The sequence below is a fragment of the Felis catus genome, chromosome C1, assembly GCF_018350175.1.
Source record: "Felis catus isolate Fca126 chromosome C1, F.catus_Fca126_mat1.0, whole genome shotgun sequence".
In the NCBI taxonomy this organism is placed as follows: Eukaryota; Metazoa; Chordata; class Mammalia; order Carnivora; family Felidae; genus Felis; species Felis catus.
The window spans coordinates 85,769,709-85,782,729 of NC_058375.1; the positions used below are offsets into that span (position 1 = coordinate 85,769,709).

Here is a 13,021-nt window from a genome sequence, read left to right on the forward strand (position 1 = left end):
GCTTACAGCTCCGTTTTCTCTTCAGGCTATCCTCTGCACGCCCCTGAAGCCTACTTTCCTTATTTCAAAAAGCATAACGTGACTGCAGTCGTGAGGCTGAACAAAAAGATTTACGAGGCAAAGCGCTTCACAGACGCCGGCTTCGAACACTATGACCTCTTCTTCATAGACGGCAGCACGCCCAGTGACAACATCGTGCGAAGGTTCCTGAACATCTGCGAGAACACGGATGGGGCGATTGCGGTTCACTGCAAAGGTGCGTGAGGCCTTGGTGGTCACTGTGGTTCTGCAAGGGGATGAGGCAAAAATCGTGTGAAACAAAACCAGTTAGAGTCTTAGGAAAAAGAACACGAGTTTATTTTGTTTGAGAAAACTGGAACACAAACCCATTTAAATAATTCCTTCCTAAGGAAAGGTTTGCCTGGATGTGGATAATCAGTGGAGGCACTTTTTCTGGCCTTCCCTTACCAAGCCCTGCTCACTGACACCAGGCCCCACGATGAGGGAAATCACAGTAGCACGGTCTATGCACTGGCAGGAACAGCTTAGATAATTACAGTTGTCAGGAGGCAAGAGTTGTTAGTTAGTTAGTTTGTTTATTTATTTATCTATTTATTTATTTGTTAGCTTTTTTTTCCCTCTTTCTTCCAGAACTGCCTCTCTCCTTTCTACCGTCCTCCACCCATCTGACATTTCATGCTCCCATTTTATGACCCAGCCGTCTGGACCCCCACTTTGCCCTCTACTTCCCCCTTCTCTAGCTAGTCTTTTGCCTAATGGACCAGAGTGTCTTCCCTGCCCATTGCTAGTGGATGGCACCATCCTGGGGTAAGCCAGCTCTTACTTGCTGCAGATGTGTTCCTGCCTCTTTGAGTGAACTGAAAGACTTGATTATATAAATGAATCTCTGCTCTCTAGGGGTGGGTACTTTGGGGCAGGAGTCCTTCAGATTATAGGAGCCCTGAGGTTTCCAGAGTCAGCAAATAAAAATACAGGATGCCCAGTTAAATTTGAATTTTTGGTAAATATTGAATCCTTTTTTTTTAGTATGTTTCAAATATGTTACAGAACATACATTCTGCATCTTATCTGGTGCCCTTGTGTTGGCTACTCAGAAAACGTGAAATAACATTTTCTCTAAGCCTGGTTGTTAGACTCTGAGGAGGATCAATTTCCATTTTATTTATTTATTAATTTTTTTTAATGTTTGTTTATTTTTGAGAGAGAGAGAGAGAGAGAGAGAGATGGTGAGTAGGGGAGGGGCAGAGAGAGACAGAGACACAGAATCCCAAGCAGGCTCTAGGCTCTGAGCTGTCAGCACAGAGCCTGACGTGGGACTTGAACCCACGAACTGTGAGATCATGACCTGAGCCCAAGTCAGACGCTTAACCGACTGAGCCACCCAGGTGCCCCTCAAATTCCATTTTAGATTTTCCAGCATGGTGTGAGCTATTTTACTGGGGTCTTTGATTTGAGCGACTGGAGACCTCTCTGGCCACCCTGGGATGGAGTCTAGTTCCTTACATGCATTTCCTAGTGCCACTGGGTGGCGCTGCTGTCACGATTTTAAGTCTGATAACTGGTTTCTGTGGAGTTTCATGCTAATTGTCTAGTAGGTGTTGGGGATTGATTGTACTGTTCTTTTCAAGTACCTAGTGCTGCTCTAACTGACTTATTCAGACAAGCATGGCTCCGGTGCTGACAGAAATTGAAATACCATTTTGTAGGCCTTTGTTTCTATGTTTAAGATTCGAGTAGGTGGAGGTACTTGGCTGACATGTGAGCGGCGACGGGGAGCTGCGTTTCGCTGGGGACCCAGAGATGGGAATGAGCTGCACGTGGCCCCAGTTTGCATGAGGGTTCCCTGTGTCAGGCTTCATCCACGTCAACAGAGCCTCCACCCAGCCTCTAACGGTTTCTTAGGATGGGTGGCCCCGACCGGCAGGACGTCCTGTCTCTCGGATGGTGTGGGGGGCTCCGTTAGAAGGGTGTCGCGTTGGCAGACTTTCAGACTTTCAGTTTGCAGACTTTCAGTTGTGATCAGGTCGCAGTGGTGGAGAGCTGGTTTGCCCTGGGTGTGGGCCGTGGGCCCTCCAACTTTGCCTTTCCAGCTCATGTTGGTAAAGATTGCCCAGGCACAAGAAGAAGCCTGCGTTTCTCGCATTTCAAGTATCAGTGGAACTCCAGAGCTGATGGCCTTGCAGCCACTACCAACATTTAGGAGATACTCCTATGCCCTTTTTTAAAATGTATTTTTGTGTCACAAAAATCAGTATTTTTCCTCAGATTAATTTGGCTTTATTTCCTAGTCAGTTAATTTTATGATTACCAACTCATAGAGCTGATCTGTGTGTCATGCTTAGATTGACAAATTCATGGGAGAAGAAATGCAAAGCTGTCATTAAAACTCAGTATCTTTTTTTTTAATTGAAGTATAGTTTCTTCATTAAAACTCAGTATCTTTTTTTTTTAATTGAAGTACAGTTGCTTCATTAAAACTCAGTATCTTTTTTTTTTAATTGAAGTACAGTTACTTCATTAAAACTCAGTATCTTTTTTTTTTAATTGAAGTATAGTTGATTCACAGTGTTACATTAGTTTCAGGTGTACAGCCTAGTGATTGGACGAGTCTAAATGCTGTGCTCACCACAAGTGTAGCCACCATCTGTCACCACACAGCACTGTTACGATACCACTGACTGTATTCCCTATGCTGTCCTTTCATCCCTGTGACTTATTCATTCCTTAACTAGAGGCCTGTGTCTCCCACTCCCCTTCACCCATTTTGGCTGTCCCTTACCTCCATCCACACTGGCGACTACCAGTTTGTTCTCTGTATTTATGGTTCTATTTCTACTTTTGTTGTTTGTTTTTGTTTTCTAGATTCCACATCTAAGTGAAATTGTGTGTTGTCTTTCTGTCTGACTTATTTCACTTAGCATAATACCCTCTAGGTCCCTCCATATTGTTGCAAATGGCAAAAAAGCTCATTCTTTTTTTATGGCTGAGTAATATTCCAGTGTGTGTGAGAGTGTGTGTGTGTGGGTGTGTGTGTGCACGCGTGCATGTGTGTGTATATCAATCACATCTTGTTTATCCATTCACCTATCAATGGACACTTACGTTGCTTCCATATCTTGGCTATTGCAAATAATGCTGCAATAAATAGGGGTGCATATATCTTTTTGAATTAGTGTTTTCATTTTTTTGGGTATCAGCATCTCTCTTGATAGCATTTGTCACCTAACTGAAATTATAAAAATGAAACTTCTTGTGTTCAGCATTCTTATTACAGATATTGTCTGTATTATATCCTAGATGTGTGAATGTTAACATTAAAAAAAAATACAGTGTGTCTGTGTATTTTATACTGGAGAGGTTTTTATACTTTTATTTAAAATCAGAACTGTTAGCATCGAGCTGAGTTCTTGTATGGGAAGGTCACATTTACATGTGGTGACATCTTTTGGATAATGTTATTTCATTTGCTTCCACTTGTACACACATGTAGGATTCTTTTATAAAGATTACACCTTCAGTTTAATTACAGCTGTATTGCTTTTAATAGCATACTTATCTACTATAGGCCTGTTAATTATTTTGACATCTGCCCTAATTAAGTCAGTTTAATTTTCTGGGAATTGAAGCAGCACTGAGCATTTTAATTGAAGTACAAGGAGGAGGGAGAGAGGATCTTATCCTATGTCACATGAACTTTCATAGCTGCTGGAGAGAGAATGAATACGTCCTGCCTCAACATAAAGTGCTGTATATAGAATCAAACTAGAAATTAATTTGCTGGGAATGTGTGAAATCTTACCGATGATTGAGTATCTATAGTTTACCTTCTGGTTGTTAAAAGGGATGACTATGAATTTCTGAAAATTTCTAGCACAAACAATAATTAAAAAAATGGGAACACTGTGATGTTCTGATATGTGATTGTTGATATTCTATAGGATTTCAGAAAGTGCCCGCCACTGTAAGGGAATCAGCATTTAACTGGGTATAAATAGAATACTTTTCAACGTCTTGTCTTGCTGTGTCAGGGAGCCCTTTAATTATGAATGCTCTAAGAAATTTGTTAAAGTTTTTATAGAAACTTAGTGAAATGTTCCTATTCTGTTGAATTGTGGTAAGAGCTCCTAACTATTGAGTGCTAAGTACATTCTTTTTATAGACCTAAATTATAGACTCTTTTTAAAACGGGGAAGCAACTTTAGTTTCAGAGAAATTTGAAAATTTTCTGCATCACCTTTTTTGGTTGTGAGTGTGTGTGACTAGGAGCCTGACTGAGAGAATGAGACCCTTGCACGGGGAGGGGAGTGGTCAGAGGTAGCATTGCCTCCAGAAAGGCCACCTCCTCTCCAGACGGACACCGGCATCAGTGACTCCAAGGAGGGGCTCTGGAAGGTCATTGCGCCCTGGGTCCTATGCAGGTTCCTACCGAGCTTCCCGCCAAGGTTCCTGTCCCAGGCTGCCGCACTGTGTTTCCCCATGACCACCTATAGTCTCATTGGATGTCGAGAGTTAACAACTCTGCAGAGGCAGCGAGTATCTGCTCTGGACAGAAACAGAAAGGCGAATTATTCTTAACGCCAACATTAAAGGGAGAGCCCCACTGAGACCATAATTAAACTTTGCTCTTTTCTAAAGCATATTGATGTTTGGTCTGGGGCAAAAGGTACTTCAGATGAAAACAGGCTACACACACACACACACACACACAGACACACACACCCTTCATCTAACAGAACAGTGTAAATATAATATTTAAAAAGGAAGGCTTGAAGGGAAGGGAATGTCAAGCATCTATAATCATGAGCTTGATTATAATTTCATTTGCATTTTTAAGTAATCTCTACCCCCAAGGTGGGGCTCAAACTCACAACCGTGAGTTCAAGTGTTGCATGCTCCATCGACTGAGCCAGCCAGGCAACCCTTATTTGCAGTTTTGCTGTGTATTTTCAACCTGGCATTATTGCCCCCAAGGGGGAGAATTGTTTTTTGGGGGGGAACATTCTTTTTCTGCAGTCAATGCTCTACCACTGAGCTATACCCCTATCATTCTTTTTCTGTATGAAGCACAGATGTACACACAATACATAAAGAGATATGCAGTATACTGTGGCAGTAAAATTTCATCATGGGGGACAGTCAGGAAAAAATGTCTTAAAGAGGCTCCTGGAGGAGACACTAATGAAAGAAACACTGATTTAGAGACAGCTTTTTCACACTTTCACATTTATGGAACTAGGATGGATCTGAACAATGGTAGCATGTTATAGTAATTGTTTCTTACTTAGTAGAACTTAAATAAGGGTGCATATTACACCATTAGACGACTTGATGGTGTCTTAGATCTGCTGAGACATAGCGTATTTCGAAGTACTGGAGAGATTAGAGAAAATATTCTCTACTTTTTGACTAGGGAAAGCTGACAAAAGGACCCTTCCTTCTGGGGAAAAGATTCTTAAACATTTAAAATAAAAGCCGTCTGGAGTGCCTGGGTGGCTCAGTTGGTTAAGCCCTACTTCGGCTCCGGTCATGATCTTGCATTCATGAATTTGAGCCCCCGTCAGGCTCTGTGCTGACAGCTCAGAGCCTGGAGCCTGCTTCGGATTCTGTGTCTCCCTCTCTCTCTGCTCCTCCCCCTGCTCACTTCTCTGCTTCCCAAAAATAAATAAATGTAAAAAAAAATTAAAAACAAAGCCTTCAACTTTCCCATTTCCTTTTCTTTTTTTAATATTTATTTTGGGGAGAGTGCAAGTGGGAGAGGGGAAGGAAGGGGAGGGGGACAGAGGATCCAAAGCAGACTCTGTGCTGACAGACTTTTCATAGATGAAATTGACCTTGTACCAGTTTTCCAGGCCAGAAATATCAGTCATCTTTGAGTTTCCCTGTGACCTAGTCCAAATGTCTTTCTCATTCAGTTCTTCCTTTTTCCACCACCTTCCAGCCACGTCCACGCTGCCCTATCCGTGCCCCCCTCAACTCCCCTCAGCCTCCTGCCCCATCCCCCCAGCTGCTCTCTGGCCCTTCCAACATGGCCCGTGTGCTGCCACCAGATCCATCTGCTTTTATCATGTCACTTTCTTGCCCCCAAATACATGGCAGCTTTATTTTGCCCGTTCCATTAGTTAAAGGAAAAAATACAGATTTTTGCATGATAGCAGTTGATGTCGATTAGCTGTTGATATCACGAGTTCTGTAATTCTTCTTAAACAAGTTGAATTTCATTCATCAAAGCATCATCTCCACATAGCTGAGGAGTAATAACGCATATATGCAGGTGCTGTGACTTAATCAGTGCCCAGAGCACCATGGACCTGGCTTTGGGGTCTCCTAACAGTAGCTCGGCAGTCCTTCATGTCTTTGGAACCTCCTCACCTAAGCCTGGAACCCTCCTCTTGACTCAGGGATGCTCTTTATTCTGGCCTTTCTCATCCATCCAACCTCATTCTGCACTCGACACACGCTTACAATTCTCCAGATCAGCCAGGCTTTCGTACACCGCACCCTTTGCTGAAAATATTCTGTGACCTTCCTATTCTTTAGTGTCTGCTAAAGTCCTTGTTGGCAATGACACATTCTCTGAAGATGCCAGTGGCTCACGCGGTCCCCTCTCCTTTCCTCTGAGAGTCCAGTTCCAGGTCAAACTTCATTTCTTTGGTACTGTTTCTCGCTTACTATTCTATGGCCACTCTGATACTCACTGTGGTAAAAAATTATATCCATGGGGCGCCTGGGTGGCGCAGTCGGTTAAGCGTCCGACTTCAGCCAGGTCATGATCTCACGGTCTGTGAGTTCTAGCCCCGTGTCGGGCTCTGGGCTGATGGCTCAGAGCCTGGAGCCTGTTTCTGATTCTGTGTCTCCCTCTCTCTCTGCCCCTCCCCCATTCATGCTCTGTCTCTCTCTGTCCCAAAAATAAATAAAACGTTGAAAAAAAAATTATATCCTATACTTGCTTATACCTGTATCTTGTGAGCCGAAAACCCTGTCCGGGGCATCTTGAATAAACACTTAACTGGCTGAATTTAATGTTTAAAAACAAAGACAGAGCCACTTTATTTTTCTATAGGAAAAAATGCATATGATACAGATTTTAAGTTGTGGAAAAGTAACTGCATACTGCCTTGCTCATGGGTGATACTTAAATAAAAATTTACAGTACTGAACCTAACTCTGAGAAACCAGATGTAGAAAGATTTAGAAAATGCTTGTAAGTAAGCATTATTGGTTCAGCCCTATATAGTTTGTGAGGGGCAAGCATTCTACTTGTCTTCGTATTTCTGTTTCCAGATCTATCACGGTGCCTCATACACAGTTGGTCTCAGTCAGTACCTGTAAAACGAGTGACAGAATGTGAGCTGAGTGGAAAGAATTCTGGGATGAGAATCAGGGCCATGGTGGGGGCGTGTGTGGATTTTAGTCCTAAATTCCACACTCATTTGTTATACTAATATGAGTCAATTTGTTGATATCTTTGGGCCACATTTGTTCTGGTATATGAATAACCACTACTGTTTTTGAGAACCTGTCTCTAGCTTGATAAAGTTTTTGAATATTTTTGCAAAAGGAGGGAGTCAATGTGTATTTTTTTAAAAAGATTGGCTAAAATGTAAATAAAGTCCTATCACCTTTATTTCTTTGGAGAGAGGAAAAAATACAGCAATGGTTAAAAACACTCTGAAGAAATCAGAGTTCACGATAATAACCAGTATTTCATGGAAATTCATTTCTACCTGTGTTACTTAATCTTATGTAACAGAGATTGGATTCAACATAAAGAAAATAAGCCAACACAAAAGTTGCTAGAAAATGCAGGAGCCTGGGGAAATGAAATTCGAGCACTTCTTTTTGCTTCTTTGTTCTTTCTCAGTGGACTGTGTGCTCTCCCAAGGGCAGGGTCCGTGTCTCTTTTATTTGTCACCGTGTCCCTAGCTCCTAGCAGAGTACCTGGAAATAGTAGATGCTCCATCAATACCTACTGGCTGAGGAAATCATGAAATCCTGGTCTCTGATGGAGTGAAATGGAGGTTAGGATGATCATCTGATAGAGGTAGTGTTGACCTAACCATTTGTGGGTTAGGTAGTTGATGGGGCTTGATGACATCTATGGTGTCTTCCAACTTGTTTCTATGATTCCTTATTCTAAATTAAGTTATAAAAAAAACCTGGGTGCCTGGGTGGCTCAGTCGGTTAAGTGTCTGACTTCAGCTCACGTCATGATCTCACAGTTAGTGAGTTTGAGCCCCACGTCGGTCTTCGCGCTGGCAGCATGGAGCCCACTTCAGATACTCAGTCTTCCACTCTCTGCTTCTCCACCACTTGCGCTCTCTCTCTCTCAAAAATTAAAAAAATAAATTCAAAAACCAACTTAGCCATTTAAATAGGTTAAGAAATTGGGTGTGATAATATAATCAGTTACACTGGTAACTCAGGGGGTCACACAGACAAACTGTGAACTGTAGATTCACCTCATCCTGGGTTGGGGCCAAGGATGGGGAGGGTGGAGACACTTGACAGATGATATTTTGCAAGTGTTTATCATCGAACCAGCATTGGCCTAACAATATTCACAATGACAGTCATTCCCAAAGGCCCTCGGGGGTTGAACTTGATAGTTTTTTAAGACCCCTGCTCTGATTTTTCTATTTTCTTATATATGCTTCCTTTAATTATATGATCTATTTTTAGAAGACTTCTTGAGTTAGAATCATCTTTTTAAAAATTTATTTATATTTTTATTTTTTTAATTTTATTTTTTACTTTTTAAAATTTACATCCAAATTAGTTAGCATATAGTGCAACAATGATTTCAGGAGTAGATTCCTTAGCGCCCCTTACCCATTTAGCCCATCCCCCCCTCCCACAACCCCTCCATAACCCTCTGTTCTCCATATTCATGAGTCTCTTCTGTTTTGTCCCCCTCCCTGTTTTTATATTATTTTTGTTTCCCTTCCCTTATGTTCATCTGTTTTGTCTCTTAAAGTCCTCATGTGAGTGAAGTCATATGATTTTTGTCTTTCTCTGACTAATTTCACTTAGCATAATACCCTCCAGTTCCATCCATGTAGTTGCAAATGGGCACGGTTTGATTTCAGTGTTTTTGTGGGTTCATATGCTATACTATTTTGTATTTCTTGGTCTGTTTCCTTTTCTTGCAGCTGGTCTTGGGAGAACAGGGACGTTGATAGCCTGTTACGTCATGAAACACTACAGGTTTACACACGCGGAAATAATTGCTTGGATCAGAATATGTCGGCCAGGCTCCATTATAGGACCGCAGCAGCACTTCCTGGAAGAGTAAGTATATGGTCCTCCTTCCTGTACCCCATCCTTTTTCTGATCATTTCTACCTCTTGTTCTCCTGGTTGTGGACTATGTCAAGCCCATGGTTATAAAATGGCTGTGTTGTGAGAGAAGTCTGTGCCTCTAATGGAATATTGTTGGTTTGACAGCTAATGCATTCTAACTTTGTACCTTTTTTATCTCTTAGATCAGGTGAGAGAGGAAAATCACAGAGCCATCTCTGCCTACCTTTTTTCTGTCATTTTTTATGTGTGATCTGGCTACAGTGCAATTTTCTTATGTCATCCCACTTGACACTTTTCATTCTTTTCTTTTGTTTGCATGTCTAAAAGCAGAATGAAAAAAAAACACAACTAAGGTCAGTCAGTGATTTCGGTGACATTGCTGCTTTCCTGACAACTAACTAAATGAATAAAGTAGCTGCAACTGAGAAGTTACCAAGGAAGAAAAAAGAGAACTGGTTGTTAGTCCTGGCCATGCTGCTAAATAGCTTTACTACTGTTATTTGCAAGAATGCTTATAAAGTCACTCATTCATTCATTCATTCATTCAATCACATACTCATTAACTATTTGTCAAACCCTAGCCTATAAGGTGGAGAGATTTAACTCATAAGAAAACAACCCTTTCTGGTTTCCCCTTAAAATTTTTGGAATTATCACAGATTTATCCATTAATAAAATGAGATGAAATTAACACTAGCTGATTTAGGTCCAGCTCTAAAATGTTATCAATTATATCTCATACAGAAATTTTATTTTTTTTTCTTTTTATGCTGCAATGGCTGTGCTTTGAATAACATTCTTTTCTATATAATTAAATTTTTTTCCATTTAAATTGTTTTAAGTTGGTGAGAAATGAATGGTCATGGATTTCCCAGAAAGATGCTCTAAGTAAGCCATAAGCATCTGAAATGGTTAAAAGGATTTGAGGAATCCTACTGAGGAGTTACTTTAGTTGCCAGTCCCACGGGGAATAAGAAAATAGTGCTGGAAATGTGAATTTGTACCTTTGCTTCAAAGAATGATACAGAAGTAGAAAGAAATCACAAGAAAAAAAAAGATAGCCAAGAATAGGATGTTGAAGAAGACAGAGGTTCCCTAGGGTTGGCCTATGAGATACAACTAAAGTAATTCTGTTATTTTAGAAGTGTATTCTTTACCAGATTCTCAGTAGTCTCCTCTGTTTTGCATTATGTGTGCCTGTAGCATAGAGCTTGGTGCTGTGTATCTACCAGATGCTTGTTGTAATAATTGCTTACTGAAGTTAAATATGTACATGGCCTTAGCATTAGGAGACAGAAACCAAGACACCCATAAGCCCGGTTCTTTAAAGACATTCAATCAATCTCTTAAAACCATTGTTTGGAAGAATGTTCATTTACTGGGTACCTACCAAATGGTCACCTTGCTGCCGGGTGCAGCTCACAAGGTGAAGAGATGTAGCTGAGAACTGCACCTAATTTTCCTGAGATGTCAGATACCACAGTCCTCCCACCACATGCCTGCACACTCCTCCCTCCTACCTCCCTGCTATGCCTCCTCTCTCTGCCACATCTCAAAATAATAACAGAAGAAATGAGGTTATGAGGCACAGACACTCTAGATCAAAGAAAAGTTTTTTTTTTTTTTTCACTTACAGATACTTAAGCTAGAAAACTCAGGATAATTCCTTAGGTGTGAGTCCGTATTATAGTTTTCTAAGTATTTTTCTGTAAGAATCGAGGTGCAGGAATGATTTCCTTGTATAACTGAAGCACTAAAATCAGTCATTAATTAAAGTCATTCAGTTAAAATTAGTCTTTTTTTAAAAAAATTTTTTTTAACGTTTATTTATTTTTGAGACAGAGAGAGACAGAGCATGAATGGGGGAGGGGCAGAGAGAGAGGGAGACACAGAATCCGAAGCAGGCTCCAGGCTCTGAGCCGTCAGCCCAGAGCCCGACGCGGGGCTCGAATTCACGGTCCATGAGATCGTGACCTGAGCTGAAGTCGGACGCTCAACCGACTGAGCCACCCAGGCGCCCCAAAATCAGTCTTAAAATAAGTCATTAAAGCTTAGGCCAGAACCTTCCTGAAGGCAGATTCTTTCTTTAAAGCACTAGACCTTCCATATTTTGCAATATTTCTGATAGTGCTAGCTTGGGAAAATGCCCGCATCACTCCCGGGCTTTCCCAGGCTTTACTAGATCACCTCCATCAAGGTAGGCGTCCGATCTTCTTTATACTTCTGAGTGGCCCCGGAGGTAGCATTGTGCTTTACTTGACTGTGTACACTTCTTTTGTTCTCTTCTTCTCCTCTCATGTTTTTCCTTTCCAAGCCTGTGTCTTGATGTACCGCAGAGTGGAAGACATTGCTTAGTATATTTGTGACACTCATCCAACAGATATTTGTTAGGTGTGAGCTCTCTGTCGGGCAGTGCTCTTGGGCCTGGGGTTGCAGCATTGAACATGACAGACAGAGTACTCCCTGGGTGTAATATCTCTAGGGGAAGGAGAGGACAATAAACAAATGTGTAAGCGCATATAGGAGATGGTTTCTTTCTTTCTTTTCTTTTTTTTTTTTAAGTTTATTTATTCTGAGAAAGCAAGCAGGGGAGACGCAGAGAGAGAGAGGGAGACAGAATCCCAGGCAGGCTCTGTGCTGTCAGCACAGAGACCCAGTGTGTGGCTTGAACTCACAAACCATGAGGTCATGACCTGAGCCAGAATCAAGATTTGGATGCTTAACTGACTGAGCCACCCAGGTGCCCCTATATGAGATGATTTCTGATGGTGATGTGACAGTGGAGACGAGCGGTAGGCGAGGGGGTGGTTGCAGGGGGTGGGAAAGCCCTTTGGACTGGTGGTCAAGGAAGGCTTCTTGAAGGAGAGCCAGAACCCTGAGGGTGAGAAGGAGCCGGTGCTGTCAGCCTGATATGTGTCCTTGGCAGTGGGCACACGAAGGTCCTAGTATTGCAACTAGCACACCGTTTCTGAAGCCCAGAAAGAAGGCTAGTGTGGGTAGAATATAATGAGCTGGGAGTGGGTGGTTTGAAAGGTTGGCTCAGTAAATTTTCACAAAGTGGACATACCCATGAAACCACTTTCCAGATTGGGCTATAGAACATTTACCAGCACCCAAAAGCCTCCCTTGTGCCCCTTCCATTCACCACCCAGTTCTGCCTGTGTGACCATTACCCTTACTTCTAACATCATAGATGAGTTTTGCCTGATTTTAACCTTATACAAATGGAATCAGATAGTATGTGTGTCTGGCTTCTTTCAGTCAGCATTATTTTATTGTTATGTTTAATAAGAGTGTATTCATTTTCATTGCCGGATAAAATTCCATTGCTTGAATGTGTAACATATTAGCTCTTCTTTTGATGGATATTTAAGTTGTGTCCAATTTGGGGCTATTACAGAGAAAGACAGATACCATATGTTTTCACTCATATATGGATCCTGAGAAACTTAACAGAAAACCATGGGGGAGGGGAAGGGGGAAACAAAAGTTACAGAGAGAGGGAGGCAAACCATAAGGGAATCTTAAATACTGAGAACAAACTGAGGGTTGATGGGGGTTGGGGGAGAGGGGAAGGTGGGTGATGGGCATTAAGGAGGGCACCTGTTGAGATGAGAATTAGGTGTTGTATGGAAACCAATTTGACAAAAAATTGTGTTTAATATAAAAAAAAAGTTAAAACATCCAAATAAATAAATAAA

At 41.6% G+C, this 13,021-nt stretch overlaps 1 protein-coding gene across 15 annotated transcripts in view; it reads left to right on the plus strand.

The window, feature by feature from the left end:
• CDC14A (cell division cycle 14A) overlaps positions 1-13,021 on the plus strand; it is a 191,366-nt gene that overhangs the window by 109,019 nt on the left and 69,326 nt on the right. For all 15 annotated transcript variants that reach the window (XM_045036293.1, XM_045036294.1, XM_045036280.1 and 12 more), the window contains 2 exons: positions 26-256; positions 9,171-9,309. In XM_045036293.1, the coding sequence (XP_044892228.1) occupies positions 26-256; positions 9,171-9,309 (370 nt within the window). The remainder of the gene's footprint in view (positions 1-25; positions 257-9,170; positions 9,310-13,021) is intronic.